This window comes from Gadus macrocephalus, chromosome 23 (genome assembly GCF_031168955.1).
Source record: "Gadus macrocephalus chromosome 23, ASM3116895v1".
Taxonomy (NCBI): Eukaryota; Metazoa; Chordata; class Actinopteri; order Gadiformes; family Gadidae; genus Gadus; species Gadus macrocephalus.
In genome coordinates, this window is record NC_082404.1 from 16,928,283 (window position 1) to 16,950,040 (window position 21,758).

At 46.2% G+C, this 21,758-nt stretch overlaps 3 protein-coding genes and 1 long non-coding RNA gene across 8 annotated transcripts in view; 1 reads left to right on the forward strand and 3 right to left on the reverse strand.

Annotated features, from left to right (window-relative positions):
• Window positions 1–806: 806 nt before the first annotated feature.
• On the forward strand, window positions 807–12,683 carry mcmdc2 (minichromosome maintenance domain containing 2). 3 transcript variants are annotated; one of them, XM_060045348.1, is made up of 15 exons: window positions 807–968; window positions 1,345–1,475; window positions 1,587–1,646; window positions 1,892–2,087; window positions 3,632–3,754; window positions 4,135–4,236; window positions 5,604–5,732; window positions 6,480–6,717; window positions 7,192–7,397; window positions 8,612–8,784; window positions 9,720–9,902; window positions 10,266–10,408; window positions 10,736–10,845; window positions 11,134–11,331; window positions 12,453–12,683. In XM_060045348.1, exons 1-14 carry the CDS (start codon window positions 872–874, stop codon window positions 11,301–11,303), a joined length of 2,061 nt encoding a protein of 686 aa, XP_059901331.1. In that variant the 5' UTR covers window positions 807–871; the 3' UTR covers window positions 11,304–11,331; window positions 12,453–12,683. The 3 variants fall into 3 exon arrangements, 1 of the variants encoding a protein (XP_059901331.1); XR_009524438.1 differs by lacking the exon at window positions 12,453–12,683 and having other exon boundaries at window positions 8,554–8,784; window positions 11,134–11,272; XR_009524439.1 differs by lacking the exon at window positions 12,453–12,683 and having other exon boundaries at window positions 8,557–8,784; window positions 11,134–11,272.
• LOC132452656 (uncharacterized) lies at window positions 11,439–15,965 on the reverse strand. The gene is made up of 9 exons (XR_009524443.1): window positions 15,806–15,965; window positions 14,613–14,649; window positions 14,196–14,246; window positions 13,921–13,992; window positions 13,590–13,642; window positions 12,932–12,983; window positions 12,575–12,631; window positions 12,066–12,117; window positions 11,439–11,555 (listed from the first exon to the last, which is right to left on the reverse strand). It is a non-coding gene; the product is annotated as an uncharacterized LOC132452656 (long non-coding RNA).
• A 1,725-nt stretch (window positions 15,966–17,690) lies between these two features.
• On the reverse strand, window positions 17,691–21,329 carry LOC132452653 (transcription factor 24-like). Its single transcript, XM_060045381.1, has 2 exons — window positions 19,133–21,329; window positions 17,691–18,472 (listed from the first exon to the last, which is right to left on the reverse strand). The coding sequence occupies exons 1-2, from the start codon at window positions 19,547–19,549 to the stop codon at window positions 18,365–18,367; spliced, it is 525 nt and encodes a 174-aa protein (XP_059901364.1). The 5' UTR covers window positions 19,550–21,329; the 3' UTR covers window positions 17,691–18,364.
• A 336-nt stretch (window positions 21,330–21,665) lies between these two features.
• The window catches only part of ppp1r42 (protein phosphatase 1, regulatory subunit 42), an 11,351-nt gene continuing 11,258 nt past the window's right edge, over window positions 21,666–21,758 (reverse strand). For all 3 annotated transcript variants that reach the window (XM_060045373.1, XM_060045372.1, XM_060045371.1), the window contains exon 9: window positions 21,666–21,758. This exon is cut by the window's right edge and continues 193 nt beyond it. The gene's annotated coding sequence lies outside the window, so the exon portion shown is untranslated.

Below are 21,758 nucleotides of genomic sequence, written 5' to 3' on the forward strand. Positions count from 1 at the left end.
CTACTCTCGACGTGTGGATAAGTTCGTCGCCACTAAGACGCCTGCTACCCTACGTCGCCGTGAGAACGCCTGAACTAGAGAGGCTATTTAAATATATTAAAGATTTGCGTGAGAATCTGTATTTCTACAGCAAAAAGTCATCCGGATATAGCCGTGGTCTTATAAATCTCTCCCGGTGGATTGCACGAATAATTGGCGCTCCGGTATCAACAGGGCTCTCATCAAAAGGGCATGCCATTGTGGACACATGGAATCTGCGGTGAACGCAGCTTTAAATCCCCAAAACCGGGTTATGTTCCAAACTTAACCTGCACAAAACCTGGTCCGACCAGGTTTGATTCAGAGCATATGTTGCTATAGTAACTAACATACCGTGTTCATTTTGGAACGGAAACCCTAGGGTTACCGCAAACCCTGGGTTAATTTGCCCGGTTATGTGATAAAACCGGCTTTGTGGAATACCCCTTTGCCCTATGAAGTGACATCATGCCCATACAATCATCAAAACATTTTTGAGATGTTTTAAAACAGTTTTGGTATTTTTGACACATAGAAACTTAACGTTTTTTATAAAATGTCATCAACTTATTCATCAACAAGTCATTGGATATATTAATACCAGAAAATAATGAAGAAAAAAATTATATATAGGCCTATATATAGACTGGGAATCGAACCCAAGTCCCAACGGCGGCGGCGTGCATATCCTCTCTACACAGCGGCGGCGTAGCTTCTCCACACGTTCATTTCACACGTTGTTATCCTTCTCCAGGGAATCCTGGCACTATCCACTCGCCATATCCGTTGGGCTCGAGGAGCCTCACGAGCCCATAGTCACCGTCACGTCTACTTCCGCGGTAAATCGTTAACAATGGACGAAGTCCTGTCCCTTAAAGAGTCCGTCCTCTTCTACCTCGACAGGAGCGGTGGCCTCCAAAAACTGGTCGAGGACTGCGAGCCCTTTAACGGTATTTAATGATTCAGTAAACGAAAAACACGAGTTAATTCTTCACGTCACCAAGCTAGACCTGTAGCCTACGACTCCTAGAAAGGCATTAAACTAGACTGTACCGTCACCTAGAAAGGCATTAAACTAGACCTGTACGTCACTTATAATGTCATTAAACTAGACCCGTACCTCACTTATGTCATTAAACTAGACCTATAGGCCTACGTCACTTAGGAAGGCATTAAACTAGACCTGAACGGCACCTAGAAAGGCATTAAACTAGACCTGTAGTTCACTTTAAAGTTCATTAAACTAGACCTGTGCGTCACTTGTAACCCCATTAAACCCGACCTGTAACGTTAGCTCTGTCTCTCTACATTATGGATGATATCCAGGCCCTCAGCAGAGCGAGGCGGTCTACCGGTTCTGCGTGTCTGTGAACCCATCGGATGTGATGGAGCTGGATCCTCTGCTGGGGGACCGGGTCCTCCACGACCCGCTGACAGCCACAAGCCTGTTCAGATCCGTGAGATTTAATTATGTTACATTAACATTGAAGCTGGTTACTTGAGTCTCCCTTCAATCACGAAGGCGCCAAGTGACTTAAATAACCCAAGTTTTACATTTGCCCGTTCAGGTTTGCTTCATTTCAATAAAAACCCTTTCTCTGATTGAACAAATACACACTGAGAACCAGGTGAGGAGTATTTGTTTTCTATTGAGTGTGGGTGACTCTGTCGCCCCCTGCTGGTCCCTGATCATAACACCATTACAACGTAGAAGTCCGATTTGATCCTATAACCCTTTTACTAGCCGGGTCCTTAACTGACATTTAACATTTAACTTACCCTGTATTTACATAAAAACAAAATTAACATTAAAAATGAATAAAAAGTACTATTTTACCAGTGATATCAAATATATAATACTTCTGTTCCTGAGGTGAATATTATTCTGAAACTGACGCATCTGCCGCCGTTCCCGGAGTACACCCTGGACCTGAGTGCGGCCCCCCGGAGCTACGGCCTCACGCGGCCCTTCGCCATGGAGGGCCTGGTCATCGCCATGACGAGGACCACCCAGTACACGCAGGGGGCCCGCTTCCTCTGCAGCGACGACGACTGCCCCTGCTCCACAGGTAGCCCGGTTCTGTCCCAGGGTCCGGGCTCCGACGTAGAGCCGCAGGGCTCAGACGTAGAGCCGCACTAGGGCTCAGACGTAGAGCCGCACTAGGGCTCAGACCTAGAGCCGCAGGGCTCAGACCTAGAGCCGCACTAGGGCTCAGACCTAGAGCCGCACTAGGGCTCAGACCTAGAGCCGCACTAGGGCTCAGACCTAGAGCCGTAGGGCTCAGACGTAGAGCCGCACTAAGGCTCAGACGTAGAGCCGCACTAGGGCTCAGACCTAGAGCCGCACTAGGGCTCAGACCTAGAGCCGCACTAGGGCTCAGACGTAGAGCCGCGCTAAGGCTCAGACGTAGAGCCGCTTTTTATGACAAATACATGTCTTTACTGGTATGTTTAGGCCTATTATTATAGTACTTTTTAAATTATTTACGCCTTTTCTGTCTTTAATTGTTATTTCATTGAATATCCTTTAAAACAGGGGTTTTCAAAGTGTGAGAGAGTGAGCCCCCCCTCAGAGAAAAAATTTCAGCTGAGCCCCCCCCCAAAAAAAAAGTTCTAAATACCTGTGTTTTGAAAGCTATCTTAATTATTTTACACATTTGAAACATCTCTGATCATAATTTTAAAACATTTGAAACATATTTTTGAAACATATTTTAAACATATTTCTGAAACATTACAACATGCGTTTTTAAACATATTTCTTAACACAATTTAACAACTTTATCTAAGCATGTTTTAGCTTACTTTTTTAAATAAATTTGAACATCTTAATCTGTGTAAACTGGCAGTTTACACAGATTCATTCAGGGTCCCCGACTCTGAATTTTCAGTCTGCCTTTCCAGTCCAGAGATTCGACTATTCGGCGGGGTTTGTTTACCAGCGTTGCTATGGTGACCTCAATTATTATAAGTAACTGAAAACGATGCCGGTTTGAAACTAAAACTTTGATTCTGAAAAAAATATTAATGCTATAAAAATTCAGTTTAGATAGTATTGAAGATACAAGTGTGTAGATTTGTTTAATGGTTTGAACGATGGTAAAGGGTTGAAAAATGAATGAGTTACGATGTCTAGAAGTAGGTGGATCAGAATGGGCTGACGTCTTCAATGAAAATAGCTGAAAACGAAGCGATATGAAACTAAAACTGTGATTCTGAAGAAATTGTAAATGATATCGAAATTCTGTTTCAATATTATTGAAGATACAAGTGTGTAGATTTGTTAAATGGTTTGCACGAAGATAAACAGTTGAAAATTGATTTAGTTATGTTACTTCTACAGTTGAAGTACGACTGATGTTTTGAATCATCGACTTTCAGGGTTTTTTTCGGGTTTATTTTTTTCTCACGTCGCGCCCCCCCTGAAGAACTCTGGCGCCCCCCAGGGGGGGCGCGCCCCACAGTTTGAAAACCACTGCTTTAAAACATTCTTCTTCTCTATATTTCCCTTTATATCTGTGAAATGTGATTCCGAAGTGTGATTGACAGGTGGTCTTCCTAAGAGGCGGGCCCTGTATGTAACGGTGATGTCATGCCCCGCGGGCGGCTCTAGGCTACACCCACATCAGGGTGCACCGGCCCGGGGCCACGGAGGCGGCCACCGTGAGGAGGGACTTCAGCTGCCTGGTCTGTGGGGCCCCCCTGAAGGAGGACCTCAAGTTCAGGGTGCTGGGGGGTGAGGGCCACAAGTACACACATCAACACATTTAGTGTACGCACAATTTATAGTTATCGTACATTTTGGGGGATTTTTTTTAATATTTTTTTAGATTATTGCATATAAATATTTATTATAGATTCCATATCATAGCGCTTTTTTCATCTTTATTAATTTTTGTAGGCCTACATTATTAGAGCCCTTTCTTTATTTGACTGAACCGACAGTGACCTATTGTTGTTTCTCTTTCTTCTGACACATGGATAAAAGCTCCTGCTAAATGCCCTGAATGTAAATGCCTTCCGCTAACTTCCTCAGTTCTATCATATTCTTCTGCTCCAGTTACTGTAGTAATATGCTACTTCCTATCCACCATGTGTGTACCTGAACGCCTGCAGATAAGCAGCTGGTGGAGTTGATCCACGTGGGGGTGCTGGACGTCCTCAACGTCCACCCTCAGAGGTCCCTCCGCTACCAGTCCGTCACGCTGTTCCTCAGAGGTGGGTCTACCAGTGGCTCTACCAGTGGGTCACCCTGTTCCTCAGAGGTGGGTCTACCAGTGGCTCTACCAGTGGCTCTACCAGTGGCTCTACCAGTGGCTCTACCAGTGGGTCTACCTGTGGGTCTACCAGTGGCTCTACCAGTGGGTCTACCTGTGGGTCTACCAGTGGGTCTACCAGTGGGTCGACCAGTGGGTCTACCAGTGGCTCTCCCTGTTCCTCAGAGGTGGGTCTACCAGTCTAGTGTACTACCTGATTAGAAGAGCATTTACAGTGAGTGAATGCATCGAGGAGGCCCTGAGAGAAACTGCTCTGCTTTCTGCTTTAACCACCATCAAGGTAAAGGGGAAAAGTCCCTTCATCCTATAATAATGACACTTAACCAGTTCAACATACACACAATTCAAAGTACTTTTTTCATGATGACTTTTTGTTTTTAAACTATTAAGATAACCAAATAATTGATGTACACAATCTTGTGGTTCATCAACTATTTTGACCCAATCTTGGACGTAGACATCAAAATCAACCGCTGGCCAGACGAATTTCCACACATTCCCAACCACCGCGTTAAGAGAACAAAACCCTGTTTTCGGATGTGGGATAAGCTTCACTTCTTTTCAACAGGCTTTAGTGGGAAATGTACATTTGTATTGCCAAAGAAAAAAAAACACAACATGCATTAAATGTGAAAAATGCGTTTGCATGCTATGTACTATGAGTACAACGATGATCCCACGATGAACCAGAAACACGCCTCAATTAGGCCTTTGTATACCGCCGTTGACGGCCCTCATTAAGTTACATCTTAGTTTCCGTTTTGTTCCGTTACTGTATATAAGCTGCTGCACACACACCCACATGAATGTCATGGCTGGGGTGCGCCTTATTTACAGAAAGTCAGATATCCTGAAGGGGGTCATTAATTGTCGACGTGCTTTCTAAATGAGCCTCGTTTTGTAACCCAACTTGCTGGGGTAGAGTTCAAATAAACAGACGCAGCCACTCACGCGGCACCGGCGGCTGAAGTATTAGGTGCCGCTGTCCCCTCTCATAAAATCGCCCGGCCGCTCGCCGCGACGCCTGCTAATCTCAGCGCGGGGGATTAGCATAGCGTGTTGACCCAGGCGCTACGAGAGCAACCCAATCCACGTGGCTCCTGTTACTAAACATATATGTTAATAAGTGCAAGAAACACAAATTAGGCCTCGTCTGCCCGGCAACACAAACGCAGCTTTGTTCCCGGGCTCCGACCGCCGTGTTTCCCTTGGCCGGGCGGTGAGCCGCGGCTCCCATGTGTTTGTACAATAATCGCTGGTACGCGGGGAGGAACGCGCCGTATTAAGGACTTTGTTTCCTTCCTGCAGACGAGCTGTGTCACTCCATGGAGCTGGGCCGGCTCTACCGGGTGCTGGGCATTCCTGCGCTGGTGCACCAGTGGCCCGGCCTCACCTGGAGCGTGGAGGCCAGCAGTGTGCAGCCCTGCGAGCCCGTCTGTAAGCACGGCTTTAACCCGCTCGTCTGCGTCCATTGTGGGTCCTCTTGGACACACCGCGGACGTCAACCGCTGGCAGGAGGGACCTCCACACATCAACGCACACCGTGGCGTTTTATATATAAGGGTCTATGAAGCGTAAAAAAAACCCAGAGGATGTGGGTCAAGTTTCACCTCAGTTAAATTCATCAGGCTTTAGTGGGAAACGTACATTTACATTGCCAGAGTAAAACGATAGATAAATAATGTAATTGCATGCTGATACTGAGTTCAGGTCTGAGTTCACGTCCCATGTCAAGTCGCTACCCCCTCCCCTTCCCCTCCCCCTCCAGACTACTGCCAGACTTACCTGCAGTCTCCAGTCTATTGCAGTCTGTTCAGTCTTTGAGACTGAAAAAAATTGATCTATTAATGTGTTCAGTTTGTTTTGCAGCATGGTCAAAGGCATTGCACTCTGCTGTTTTGAATGCAATACGTAAACTGTCTGGAACCTCCAATCTATTTCTGCACTAGTCGTTTGATCTATCCTTCAAAATTTAAAGTGCAGTGTGAACTAAAGTATTCGGTGCTTCCGGGTCAAATGTAACATTTTCGCCAAGAGTCGACAACGTCAACGTCTCTTTATATTTAATATAAAATACGAACAGAGACAAGAGGCAAAGGTGTGGACTCGAGAGGACTTCAGAGTCCACACCTCTGCCCCTAAACACTCCTTGTGTCTCCTCTCCTCCTCACACCGTCTCCACAGACCCCCACACGGTGAGCGGTGACCTCCAGGCTCTGCTGAAGGCCACGGCCGGCTCTCCCTGGAGGTTCCCCGGCCTGCTGGCCCACTCCTTCGGCTCGGAGGTGGTTCCCCCAGGCCGGTATGACACCCTGAAGCTGGCCCTGCTCCTCAGCCTGGTCCAGACCACCCCCGAGACGGCCGAGGCCTTCCACAGCCTGGACCTGTTGGCCCTGGCCAGCGACACGCTGGTCATAGACCGGTACGGGGCTCTGATCCATGGAGACAGTGCAGCCGGTTTGATCTGATTATAGATGAATCGAATAATGAATTGTGGATAATTAGGTTCCATAAACTAGAGCTCAGGCCAAAAAAGTGTTAGCATGTTAACGTTAGAAATCTTTAGAGTTTTGTCTGTTTTTATTTACACTCTTCATTATATCGGTTGGGAGTAATGGGTTTAAATGAACAAGTATAATCAATCACACGCACCCTAGAAGGTAGGATTTAGCCTGAATGTCCTCAGAACGACCATCTGTTGACAGCTGGAGCCTTGAGGTACAGTTCTGAGGACCTCCATTAATCAAGAGTGTGTGTGTGTGTGTTTCAATGTGTATATGCATCTGCATGTGTGTGTGTGTGTGTGTGTGTGTGTGTGTGTGTGTGTGTGTGTGTGTGTGTGTGTGTGTGTGTGTGTGTGTGTGTGTGTGTGTGTGTGTGTGTGTGTGTGTGCCAGGCTGATGGCCTACAGCTTGAGCCTGGCTGTCCGGGGGGTCCGGCACCAGGCCCAGGGGGAGATGTTCGCCTCGCTCTCCAGGGACGAGCACGGCGCCGGCACCGCCAACGTCCATGCGGGCTCCGCCCTGCTGGCCAGCGGGGGGGTTTGCATGCTGGGGGACCTGGGGGGCTTCCGCAAGGACAAGCTGGACGCCATCCAGTCAGGTACCGCACACTAGCTGAGGGAGCGGCTAGGCTATAGCACGCTAGCTGAGGTAGCGGCTAGGCTACAGCATGCTAGCTGAGGTAGTGGCTAGGCTAGCTGAGGTAGCGGCTAGGCTACAGCATGCTAGCTGAGGGAGCGGCTAGGCTAGCTGAGGTAGTGGCTAGGCTACAGCATGCTAGCTGAGGTAGTGGCTAGGCTAGCTGAGGTAGCGGCTAGGCTAGCTGAGGTAGCGGCTAGGCTAGCTGAGGTAGTGAGTAGGCTAGGTAGCATCTAGGCTAGCTGAGGTAGCGGCTAGGCTAGCTGAGGTAGGCTAGGCTACAGCATCATAGCTAAGGTAGAGAGTAGGCTAGCTGAGGCAGCAGCTAGGTTACAGCACACTAACTGAGGTAGCGGCTAGGTTACAGCACGCTAGCTGAGGTAGCGGCTAGGCTAGCTGAGGTAGTGAGTAGGCTAGCTGGGGTAGCGTGTAGGCTAGCTGGGGTAGCGTGTAGACTAGCTAAGGAAGCAGCTAGGCTAGCTCCACATTGCGTGTGTGTCCTTGCCAAACATGTGGGTTACATTCATGTGTTTTGTTTAAAAGGGTAATTCATCAATGTTTAACGTGAAAGCTTTATGGCTTTAACATGGAACGAGTCTTTGTTTGTCGAGTTTGTTGTGAGCCAATCACAGCAGGTTGTATGTGGGGTCAAGGTGTGTGCGGACTGTCAAGGGGCAGAGGAGTGACGGTGATGAGGGGACACAGTGTTGTGAGAGCCAGAGGATTAACTTGTTTTGACTAAAAGGGGTTCAACTTTGTATGAAGTTTCGGTTGATTAGTTGTGCCTTCGTTGGGTCGTCTTTTTGTTAGAGAGGAAGAAGTCTGAGTGAATAGAGGCGGAGGGAGCTGAGGTCTTAAACTGATTCATGGTTTTGTGTATCTCGGAAAAATTACAAATATACATAACAACAAAACGAAATTATACAAATACATTTATTTATATATTAAATGTAATTATATATATATCCATCTATAAATATATATATATATATATATATATATATATATATATATATATAAAATATTAAATTATATTAATTTCAATTAATTTAAATTAAAATCTTAATGAAAAATATATACAAATTTGTATTTTAAGCAAAGTTATTTTATTTTCTAAGCAGAGGAAACTTGGTACTTGCGTATGAGCCGTAGCGCTACAGATGTCCCCCCCTCTAGTCCTGGAGAGCCGTGCGGTGGCGGTCTTCGTCCCGGGGCGGCGGTACGGCGAGGAGGCCGACCAGCAGCTCTCCTTCCCGGTGCGCTGCAGCTTCTGGGCCCTGGCCGACGCCTCGGAGGTGCTGCTGCGGAGGTCCGGGCCCCGGGGCCACAGCGCGCTGCTGGGGGCCACGGTGAGCGCTCAGGGAAAGAGGAACAACTATTAGTCATTTATACTTAAAACGGTTTGTTTATTTTATTAAAATAAACTCTCTTCATAGTAATGCACGTGCTTTACGACCGACCCCCTTGACCCCTCCGACTCCGACCGTCGGTGTGGCCAGAACAGTTTTACATTTAAAAACCGAAGCCCCCTGACTTCTTACTGGGAGGGCCACCACTTTGCCCATGGAGACCGTGTGTATCTGTCCTACTACGGATGTAAATGCTGCGTGTAGTAGACCATTGTATCCTATACAAGGTACAAATTAGTTTAAGGTGCATCTTGTATTTAGCGCCAAATAGATGACGCAGTGTGACTGGAATGTCCAAATCACGCTGATTGGCTTAGGATATAGCCTAGGCTTAGCATATAGGTTTAGGATATAGGATTAGGATATAGCCTAGGCTTAGCATATAGGTTTAGGATATAGGATTAGGATATAGCCTAGGCTTAGCATATAGGTTTAGGATATAGGATTAGGATATAGCCTAGGCTTAGCATATAGGTTTAGGATATAGCCTAGGTTTAGGATACAGGCTTAGGATATAGCCTAGGCTTAGGATATAGGTTTAGGATATAGACTTAGGATATAGGTTTAGGATATAGTTTAGGATATAGCCTAGGCTTAGGATATAGCTTAGGATATAGCCTAGGCTTAGATTATAGGCTTAGGATATAGCTTTATTGAGGCCTCATCTGCTATATATTATTAAGGAAGCAAGAAAAATATCTAGTTGTAAACCATTTGTTTATTTTTTTAAATACAAAATAGTTAATTGGAGGTATTCCAGGATGTTTTTATTAAACGGATGTAACCTTTCTTCCTTCAACAGGGGTTGAATAAAACTATTATATCCCAAACATTATGAATCACGCTGCCACCTGTTGTTCTCTCCCCTCGCCCAGGAGATGGGTCCGAAGCCCAGCCAGCTGGCCGAGTCCTTCGGCCTGGTCCTCCGCTGCCCCGACCCCCTGGGGGATCCGGGCGTGCTGGCCCAGGCCGCCCACACCCTCAGCCAGGCCCTCCCCCCCGGGGGGGAACCCCTGTACCCCACCGCCATCCAGCTCCCCTTCCAGGACTACAAGGAGGTGACGGTCTACCAGTAGGGGCCATCTCAACGATCTACAAAGATATATATTTTAATGGGGTGATATTATGCCACCAGGTGTGAGTGTGATCAGCCGTTGCAACGTTGGAAAGTAGGCCTTTCACACGCACCTGGTGGCGTGATATCACCCCTTTAAATAAATGTCTGCAGTCACTTTATGCAACAGTTGAATGCTGACTGCTATGGAGATGAATGGTTAATGCATGTAACAGATGGCTGCAAGTATAGGTCTTTGATTGTAGTTTAACCTTATGGATGCAGTAAAACGCTGTCATCTAGCGGTCTCCGCTTGATTCTACATCATTTAAACACTGACCCTTTTAAAATCTCGTCGTGCTCCTAGTTTCTGGCCCACGCCCGGGGTCTGAGAGGGGAGCTGAGCTCCGGAGCAGAGAAGATGATCCACGGGTACTACATGGCCAGCCGCAGGGTCCGCTGCGACCAGAACCACGGTGTCAAGGTGTCCGTGGCCTCCGTCAAACTGATGTGAGTGTTAACCTGTTTCCACGTTGCAGTGCAGTAGTTGTCCACGAGATGGCGCCCTTTGCACCCAAAACTCACCTTCCAGAGACTATTTGTCATGTTGTTTAGATGGATGTTTAGAAAGCCCCTTTCAGAGTGTTGGCATACATAATGTGGAAATAAAACAATCCAAATAACCCGGTTTTCAACACGGTTGGGTCATAATAACGTTCGCGCTGGTTTCAATGCAAAGCTTTACTTAATGGGGTTAGCTTTATGTTTGCCGAGTAATCTTTGTTAATGGACGTAGGAGCACTCGTTCACGTGTGGTGGGTTGTGCGTTCACGACAGGATCACCCTGGCGGAGGCCCACTGTAAGCTGTGTCTGAGGACCACCGTGGAGGAGGAGGACGCCCTCATCGCGGTCCTCCTGTGTGAGAACTCCATCACCCTACAGCACGGTACGACCTAACGGGGACACGTGGTAGAGATCCCCAACATGGAGAACTGAGGGCCATTAAGATACTCTGCAGCTAGTCTAGACTTGAGTTTATAATCTGTCACCCAATGCCCATTTTATATTAACGTTGGATTTAATAAGGAACATAGTCGTGGGATGACTTTAGAGTTAACGTTCGGAACATCGACATCTAAATTAAAGACTAATATGTAGCATCACAGACGTTAACTCAGAACTGGATCAGGGTCCCTTGGCTGCGCGGTAAGCTCTGCGTGTCTCCTCTCCCCAGGGGCCTCGGTACTCGTTATCCCCCCCGACCCTGCGTTCCCCTGTGACCTGGGCGGGGGGGTGGGGGCCCTGCTCCAACGAGACCTGCTGCTGGAGGACCTCCGTCAGGCCGTGCTGCGCTTCATCTACGCCTACGCCCCGGGGGCGGCCGCCTACATCGCCGAGGAGTGACCTCCGACCCCCGGGCAGCGGCGGGAAGGTATGTGGGGCGGCCCCCCCCCAGGTAACCGTGGTGATTAATCACAGTCGGCGTGTGACCCACACTCCTTTGGGTTTTATTCTCGAGAACAGAGGTGGAAAGTACACAGTGGTGGATGTTGAGGGGTTTATTGGTTCATTTGTTACAGACAAAAAGGATTCCCAGTGTGGGTGATCCAAATCTCTTCATGAAGGTGGACTCCAACCGACGCAGAGTTCAGGAAACTGCAATGAAATGAAGAGATCTGATTAGAGAAACAACGTTTTCCCATTCAGGTGGTGCATCAGGAATAGATCTACCCATGTGTTCAGTTTGATTTGTAGCAAGGTCAAAGGCACTGCACACGCTGCTGTTTTGAATGCAATGCGTAAACTGTCTGGAACCTCAACTCTGTCTTTGGATCGATCCATCTAAAATCAAAGCGCAGCGTGAATAAAAGTATTTGGTGCTTCAGAGTAAAAAGTCATCGCTGGTATTCTGATGCTTACATGTGTTGTATTTCAGATAATCACAGTCTCACCACAGTAAATCTGATGGGTAAACGGCTTAATGTGAAATCACTAATACAGCATCACTCGTAGAAGACGTCAACTAACTAACCCCTCAAGGCCCAACATAAAGGCCTAACTCAAAGACCTGCATTTTCCTTCGACTGTAGGTTAAGTCTAGCGTCCCCATATAAAGAGTATACCTTGTTAAACCAGATTGACTCAAGAACAGTTGATCGTACTGACCTCAGTTCAGTAGAAGAGTCTCACAGCGGGACGTCTCTGGACTCCACCGGGTCTATGAACATAAAGATAAATAAGCATTTTGCAAAGATAGGCCATCAAACTGACTAAGGACCAAGCTGGTGTTTCAGATAATCACAGTCTCACCACAGTAAATCTGATGGGTAAACGGCTTAATGTGAAATCATCACTAATCCAGTAATTTGCATTCTTTTTACCTTGATGCTTTCGATTATATACAATTTATTTACCGGGGCTACATCTTTCTGACCATGAATAAACAATGAATTATACAAAAACTATTTGAAAACGTTCGTTTAAAAAATGTATTTAAAATTAAGGTTGACAATATGTGCATCTTCTCTAAATTTGATGATTTCTATCTTTCAGGAAAAATATCTTCCAACATAGACTTGGATCACTCAACCAGAAGAAACTATACGGCCTCAGTTTCGCAGAATGATATAAAAGCTTATGAATCCATTTGTCACTATGTAGTTCTCAGGGCTCACCTGTAGCTCTGCATTGGGTTCCTCGTCACCACACCCATCTGGCCTTCACAGGATCCACTAAAGCAGAAAGGAATGAAATGTACATTTAAATAAAGAATTTATGATTGCTTTCCTACATGTTATTATTGTATAAACTGGTATTTCAGATAATCACAGTCTCACCACAGTAAATCTGATGGGTAAACGGCTTAATGTGAAATCATCACTAATCCAGCATCACACGTAGAAGACATTGCATGCCAGACATATTCTTTAGACTGTAGTCAAGTCGAGAAACCCCAGAACTGAGTACTTATACTTTCTGGCCTCGTCTAAAGCAGACTGACTACAGAACCCGTGAGTTGATCCAGTACTGACCTCAGAACAGCAGAAGAGTCTCCCACCGGGACATCTCTCGACTCGTCGTGATCTACCAACGGAAAGACAAAATGAGTATTCCGCAAACATAGGCCATCACAACGTGACTAACGACCCAACTGGTGCTTCAGATAATCACAGTCTCACCACAGTAAATCTGATGGGTAAACGGCTTAATGTGAAATCATCACTAATACAGCATCACTCGTAGAAGACGTCCACAAACTAACCCCCCCCTCAAGGCCTAACATAAAGACCTGCATTTTCCTTAGACTGTAGGTTAAGCCTAGCCTCTAACAGTTGATTGTACTGACCTCAGTTCAGTAGAAGAGTTCCAGACCGGGACGTCTCTGGACTTCACCGGATCTATGAACATAAAGATAAATAAGCATTTTGCAAAGATAGGCCATCAAACTGACTAAGGACCAAGCTGGTATTTCAGATAATCACAGTCTCACCACAGTAAATCTGATGGGTAAACGGCTTAATGTGAAATCATCACTAATCCAGCATCATCTACAACCAACTTCAATCATCACTCTTTGGCCGCATATGACGGAGCGAATAAAACATTTGTCTGGTTTCCAGGCTACATACAGTAAGGTGACTAAACCCTTTAATTAGACGTCAAAAAAGTTTTTATAAACACTTCACTCACTTCTAGCTTGGAACAGGATTCTACACCTTGATCAGGAACCTCAGGAATGCAATCTGTGGAAAATGTTCAAATAAATCTACAGAAAAAGTACAATTTAAATAGAAAGAATTTAGCAATCTTTTCATAATTGTTTAGCTTCACGTTGGTAATAGTATAAGCTGGTTCAGATAGTCACAGTCTCACCACCCTGTTGTCTGATGGGTAAACGGCTTAATGTGAAATCATCACTAATCCAGCATTCAGAGAAGGAGACCTCCACTTTCTTAAGGCCCTTTTCAAAAAAGTGTAGACAACTTCCAGTGAGGTAGAAGTCATTTGATCCATTACCCACCTCCTGTTCTGCTGAGTAGACCACCGTAGGTCCATCCTGGCCAGGAAGCATCTGGTCTGCACCGCCCGAGAGCTGTAGGAAGAACCAGCGTCAGTCGATACCATTGAATTTAATTACTAATGCAAACCAATAAAAGTCACTAGACTGGCGTGTCAGTTTGTCGCAGTCTCACCATCTTATTGTCTGATGGGTAAACGGTAAAATGCTAAATCATCACTTATCCAGTATTGAGCCAATAGAGCTACGGTGGATCACGACTCAAATCAACCACTCACCTCAGCATGGCACTGGAAGGATTAGGTCTTCATTTCTGATCAACACCTCATCTGAAATCAAGACACAGAATTCGATAAGTTCACGGTACCCTGCAACTTTTAACTTAAGTTCCTTTAGTTATAAGCATTATTGTAAAGAAAGCCACCTAATGGGGTCTTAATCGCCTAGTGCTCGTTTAAGTTCTAGTGCTGGAACTCAAGGCAGCCCTAGGCCATCATATCCACCAATCAGCTAGCGTGTAGAACCAAGATGGCCATTAAGTGACCACGGCCTGAATGAACTGTCAGATAATCACAGTCTCACCACAGTAAAGTCTGATGGGTAAACGGCTTAATGTGAAATCATCATTATAGTTCCACTACTGGTACGCTTTGGGTCAGTTATATTTTAAATACTGGTCCGGTTGTAGATCTTACCTCAGTGTGGTTGAGGTCACATTGGGGTTTGGAGGTTCTGCACAAACAATTAGAAACACAACAGGAATTAATTCAGTTTTTAATAGAAAGCCTGGGACATAGGGAAACTGTACAGACCAACTATCTCTCCTTTATATACTGAGTAAAATGGACATGCTTTCTTCTAATGCTTACATAGCTAGTATTTCAGATAATCACAGTCTCACCACAGTAAAGTCTGATGGGTAAACGGCTTAATGTGAAATCATCACTAATACAGCATCACACGTTGCACAAACTAACCGCTCGGAATAGGGGACATATGGAAACAGACTCATCTTTAAATACTTATATTTTAGAAAAGTTTTTACGTTCGATAGAAAACAACTAATTAGTTGAGTTGTACTCAACATCTATCGAGGATGATCAATCATATTCTTAATTAGCAAACCCAAACAAAGTGACAGTACATGCCCTGCTTGAGACATTGTAAATAATGACCCTCAGGAGGAGAGTACATCTATTGATTTAAAGCTCGGTGGCTGAGCTGCAGTGAAAGGCCTGCCGATACAACGCGACCGGGGATGACTGATCACCCATAGGTCATAGGTGACCGTCTAACGCGGCTCGGACAGGGCTGCTCTCGGCGCGGGTTCAAAAGCAGGTTGCGACCCATGCCATGACCTTTACCCGTCCGAGGGGGATCGAGGAAGATTTCTCCAGTCAAACAAACGGAGACTATTCCCTGACCAGCGCATCGCCCACACGACCCCGTCTTAACCCCTGAATGGACGAGCCCATAACGATCTTAAAACACCGCAGATGTATCCTCATCCCGGGTGTCACGGGGGGGGGGATGATGGATTACGTATTGCAGGCAAGATGACGTTTTTCCGCAAGACGCAAGGGACTGCGATAACTCCCACGTGTCCGTTTAAGGTTATTATCCACGTGAACAAGCATGGACACACGGGGCCAGAACGCGCACGGAACCGTGCGTGCTTCAGGTCATCGTACTTTCCCCCGGCGTTTATTAAAATATGATTTCAAGACACGAATGTGTCTTGTGCAGCAGCGCTTCACCCACGTGTCCATGAAGGCTAGCCTAGCCTAGCTCCCACTAGCTCACTAGAACACATTCATTTTCTTCTGAAAACACACGCTGACGTTTTGTTCGGCTGGATATTAAACCCATGTTTGATCGCAACCCCTACCTGGCGCTGCGGGTCGCGACGGAGCCTCAGAGGGACTAGAGCCCCGGAGAAAGCTGCTCATCTCTGGGAGCTGGACGGGCCACGCTGTCTGCACCGCGCCGAGAGGGAAGGGAAAGGACGTGGAGGGCTTCCCGTCTGAATAGCTTCCGGTCTGGAGGCTGCGCAGTAGAGCTGCGCATAGACCATGATGAACAGACCCCAGAGCGGTCCACTTTTAAGCCAAACCAGATGTTGATCTACTAATTATTATCTACTTATTACTAATTATTTAGTAAACCGTTACTTCCCAAATTTGATCTGTCTATAACTTAAACGGTATAATAAAGGACGCACGATTACAACAAAGTTATTTTTACCTTAGTATTTTCTTAAACGTTGGCCTACAGAGAGAAAAATAATAAAATATATATAGGATATATATAAATATCTATAGGTCTACTAGGAATTTACTATTTCGCTGATAAATATCATGTAGTCTACCCTACCCTGATAAGGGTTGTGTTCGGATTTAATTTGAATAAATATGAAACGTCAGTTGTGTATAGGCTAATTGTATTTTCTGCACATATTTGCTAAATAAGCACACGTCCTTTAAATTTAGGCTAGTTAGCCAAACCTCATAACAGCTGAATGACTTCAGAGGGAAAAACAATTAGGCCTAACTAAAAAGCACTCAGTGCGCGTTGTCAAAGAGGCTTTAAGACACAATGTTGTAGGTGTTGTTAAAACGTTGTGAAGGAATTGCTGTGAAATGTTTTATATCAAAATAAATGACAATCAGACATACTCTATAACCAATACGCCTTTAGATAATAATCCTTTTTTTTTTTTTATCTGACTCTCTGCGTATGCAATAAATATATTATAGGCTATGTTATATTATATATTATTACATGATAAGTCTATTTAATGCATTTCAGAACAACAAGATATCAACCTGATATTTAGGCAATGTATCAAATAACAATGGCTTTTATTTTCAAGGTGGCAATACAGCGACAGGCGCAAACACACAGTATACACAGACAGACAGACAGACAGACAGACAGACAGACAGACAGACAGACAGACAGACAGACAGACAGACAGACAGACAGACAGACAGACAGACAGACAGACAGACAGACAGACAGACAGACAGACAGACAGACAGACAGACAGGCGCGCACACACACACACACACACACACACACACACACACACACACACACACACACACCAACCCGGGTTGCACACACACACACACACACACACACACACACACACAGTGTCCGAAGTACCGGGTGGCAATCTGGGGGTCTCCCCTGGTACTAAAATACCTGTTACTAAAATAAGAGGCTTGTGTGGATGCGTGGATCTCCGTCCGGGCAGCGCCTGCGATGGAGAGGGTCAAAGCTGACCCAAGCTTGCCCTGCATGAGCTCCCCAAAACATGACCGTGTCCACGGCCCGCACGCAGGGTTAATACGGCGGATTGTCGCGGGTCGCGAACCTCTGAAGTTGTTTAGCTCCGCATGTGCAGGGCCACACCCGTAAGGGCCAAATAGAGGCCATTCCGCGTGCTCCACGCACGGCGCGTCATGGCGGCTATAAAGGCCTTGGCCTTGCCATGAGTCGCACGGCCAGGGACCCCAGAGCAGCCAAACATCTTCACACTATTATCCTGTAGCCTGCTCATCTTTGTGTATCCATCTTTTGCGATGCGAATAGTTAATGCTGGACAAAGTGAGCTTTTAAAAAACATGTTTAGCTGTATGATGCAGGCTGGGTTCGAGAGACCCCCCCCATAACCACCCCCCATGTTGAACTCTGCCTATTTGTCCAACTATAAAAGGCCTGTTAGCAATGTTACACGCTAGTTAAAGCACAGTATGACCAGAAATGTCTCCTTTTAAAACACATTTATTCACACAATAACACAATAACAATCATGCGTGTCAGAGTAGGACCGGGGGTCCCGTGTCGCCCCCTGACAGCCCACTTCACATGACAGATGGGCGCTATTCACCCGCATGCATTTAGTGCAAATGTTTCCACTGAGGGTGAGAGCTCGAGCGTGACGCGCGCACTCAGAGCGCGGGATTCAGGCTGCGGGACGTGTCGAGAGATGCATGAGCGCAGAGCAACACGACTGGCCAAACACAATCTATAATAATAATGATAACAATAATAATAATAATAATGGTCATGTTATTAATATTAATATTAATAATAATAATAATAATGATTACTATTATATAATAATAATAATAATCATACTAATAATAATAATTACCATTAGATCATATTGATAACGATAATAATAATAATAATTACTATTATATATTAATAACGCTAATTATTATTATTATATTAAAAATAAACCATTGGCCTACATACAATATATATTAATTTACAACGTCTTGCTATAAACATGACTTGGAGTCTGAAATTTAAATGCCATGCAGTATTTGTCCGTGTTCCTCGCGCGCTGGGAGGTGATAACAGTAACCCTCATAGGACTGGAGGACGGGGGGCCTGGTTCCGTGAGTGGCCCCTGGTTCTCCGAGGGGTCCTGGTTCTAGGACGTGGAGGACGAGGGCCCCTGGTTCTCCGCCTCGGAGCGCTTGGAGCTGTGAAGGAACTGTCCGCTCGCGCCCACGTACAGCCTGGAGCGCATGGGCCACTTCTGGAGAGAGGGGGGTCAGGGGGTCAAGATTAGGCTACCTCTGATGGCCTGCACGCGTCGCGTAATAGGCTAATGTTGTTCGACGCGTTCAACACGTGATCTGGCCACTTTACGCACTCTAACGTGGCAAAAATGAATATTACAAGACATTCAATATAATAATAAATATTATTAATTTATAATACAATTAAAAATAACAATTATAGCAATAACAACTCTGACCAGATCAACATAATAATAATAATACAACGAGGTCGATCTTGCTAAAATAATAATTATAGCAAGAACAACAACTCTGACCAGGACAATGTAACCTAATAATTATAATACAACTAAACACAATAATTATAATATTAACAATAACTCTGACCAGGACATATCATAATGGGCTAATAATAATGAAAATAATAATCATAACAATACAACATAAAATACTTATATTATTAACAATTACTATTATTATATATTTTCGAATTAATAACATTAATATCAATCATTATTTAAAATACTTAAATGATGATAATTCTTCCATGTGGTCACTTATTTGACAGCCCTTATTATCGGAGGCCATCAGCCCATACAAACAGTTATACCAACTAATGCAGATGAATATTATCGTTGCTCTTTGTGGATCTATATTTCCCCCAGAAGCCTCCTCACCTTCACCGGGTGCAGGTATCCATCCCCCTTCAGCGAGTGCAGCGCCTCGACCTGCTTGCCGCTCTCCCCCTCGCCCTCCTCCTGCAGGGTGCGGGTCAGGTGGGCGATGTAGGTGGTGGCCAGGATCAAAACGTCCAGCTTGGACAGCTTGGTGTCCGGGGGCACCGAGGGCAGCGTCCTCTGCAGCTCCAGGAAGGCGTGCCTCAGCGTCTGAACCCGGCTCCTCTCCCGGGCCGCGTTGGCCGCCGCGGGCCGCCCCCTCCCCGGGAACCCGCCGGGGCTGGGCACGCTCTGTCCCGCCCGAGAGGACCGGCTCTGGGGGTCCCGGCGCCGGCCGTCCGGGCTGGGGCTGGAGCCCGGGCTGGACGGGGGGCTGTCGTCCATCAGCGACACCGCGGGGTCTCTGCTACTCTCCATCCTGGCCGCTTGGTCGCTGGACCATCGAGAGAGATGATCGACCTATAGAAGGTTCAGGAGAACCGGGGTAGTCAAGTGGAGCTGGACTCGCGGTGGAGGAGGTTAGTTTAGTGGAGCTGGACCCAGGGTGGAGGAGGTCCGAGTTTGTTTTGTTGCTCTTGATGTTCCGGGTGCAGCAGGATCTGATGTCAGCTGCTAGCCTGTCGTTAATTAAAGACACTTTGTACGTTCTGTTAATTATATGATTAAAATATAGTTTGTGGAGTGTTTTCTGTCTTTGTTGGAAAAGCGCAGTCTAATAAAGTTCAAGCCAATTCAACACAATCCACCGATCTCCATTTCTCGTTGAAAAGCCCAAAAAGATCCTAGTTCACGAAGATCCGTAGAATCCCAACATCTCCAACTTGTAAGAAATCAAAGCAGACTTAACCCGAGCCGGTCCGATGAGCTCCAAGACTCTACCCTTCAAGACCCTTTCCCGGAGCGAAACCATCCAGACGCCCCGGCGGAGGACAGGGTGGTCTGCTAAATGCCGAAGAGGACCTCCGCCTCATCCTTATAAAGAGCGCGAGGAAAGGTGAGCGCGCGGCGCCCCTTCTGCGCGCGGACCTCACCTGAGTGTCCAGGTCTCTAGAGCCTCGCGGGTATTGAACACACGAGACCGCAACGAGACGGTGATTAATCAACCCGCCGCAGTCCACTCCCCTCACTGAGTCCTTCAGTAGTCCACTCCCCTCACTGAGTCCTTCAGTAGTCCACTCCCCTCACTGAGTCCTTCAGTAGTCCACTCCCCTCACTGAGTCCTTCAGTAGTCCACTCCCCTCACTGAGTCCTTCAGTAGTCCACTCCCCTCACTGAGTCCTCCAGTAGTCCACTCCCCTCACTGAGTCCTTCAGTAGTCCACTCCCCTCACTGAGTCCTTCAGTAGTCCACTCCCCTCACTGAGTCCTTCAGTAGTCCACTCCCCTCACTGAGTCCTTCAGTAGTCCACTCCCCTCACTGAGTCCTTCAGTAGTCCACTCCCCTCACTGAGTCCTTCAGTAGTCAACTCCCCTCACTGAGTCCTCCAGTAGTCCGGGACGGGTCCTTCTCCTCCAGTAGTCCACTCCACTCCCCTTACTGAGTCCTCCAGTAGTCCGGGACCTTCTCCTCCAGTAGTCCACACCCCTCACTGATTCTTCCTGTAGTCCACTCCCCTGCAGAGAGCCTCGTCTTATCGCGAGAGCTCTTCTTTTTTCTCCTCGCCTTCTGGTCTGAAGGAGAGCTCAGTCTCTTGGCCAGGACTCCGAGTCCATCACTCCTGTCACATGCCTATCAATTAGCACTAATTGGAGAATTACTGTCCCATTACTTCCGAGCATCAGACGCGTCTTCCCACCTTACCCATACACCCGACATTATTCTACCAAGGCGCGTTTTGGAAACCCGAATTAAGTCGAGCGCACTCAGTGTAAACCGATCTGCAGAGCGTTTGACTAATTGCTGGGTGTCTCGTTGAAACAGCTAATAAATACAAAGTCCGACAGTGCAATCAACAGGCGGCCGTGGAGGACATTCTTGGGAGACTCCTGAATTAATCACCGCGATGTCGGCGAATTAATGAAAGGAATTATTCATAAGAGGCGCGCGGCGGACTGGTCTTAATAAACCGTGTTTTCCTAAGGATGCGGTGACCGAGCGGCCCCTCATTACCCGCTCGGCCCGGGAAGGTTAAGTCAGCTCGGGCCTAATGAGCCCCCATCGTTCAGGACCCGCAGCCCACGGGGCCCGTGGACCCCACTCACACACCCACTCACACGTCCACACACACATTTACTCAGTCATCCACTCACTCACGTCCACTCACAAACACGTCAGGGAATACTTGCATCTTTTGGGAGGATTTGGATGTTCTTGGATGTCCTAAGATAATTCGCCAAATAAATAATAACAGAAAATACTAACGAATGCAATAATACCAAATTATTCTGATGACAATTAAGGTGCTTTGTGTCATTAAATGTCATGAACATGTATTATGTGTTGTCGAATTCACAGAGAATATACACATTTTTAGGGAGCAACGTTGAAAAAAATACATAAAATATAAAATAAACAATTTAAAACAAACACATACATTTTTCGTGATTTAATACAGCAAACTTTCACAGCAGAATAAAACAAAAATACTTCAAATGTTATAAATTGTCCAAAAAAAAAAAATATATAC

Bases quoted from the DNA above. Each gene is read 5' to 3' on its own strand.
- mcmdc2 (XM_060045348.1), top strand. From the start codon at position 872: ATGGACGAAGTCCTGTCCCTTAAAGAGTCCGTCCTCTTCTACCTCGAC. The intron at 7,398-8,611 runs GTACCGCACACT...CCCCCCCTCTAG, and splicing joins GCTGGACGCCATCCAGTCAG to TCCTGGAGAGCCGTGCGGTG. The intron at 10,846-11,133 runs GTACGACCTAAC...TCCTCTCCCCAG, and splicing joins CTCCATCACCCTACAGCACG to GGGCCTCGGTACTCGTTATC.
- LOC132452653 (XM_060045381.1), bottom strand. From the start codon at position 19,549: ATGGAGAGTAGCAGAGACCCCGCGGTGTCGCTGATGGACGACAGCCCC. The intron at 18,473-19,132 runs GTGAGGAGGCTT...CCCTCTCTCCAG, and splicing joins GATACCTGCACCCGGTGAAG to AAGTGGCCCATGCGCTCCAG.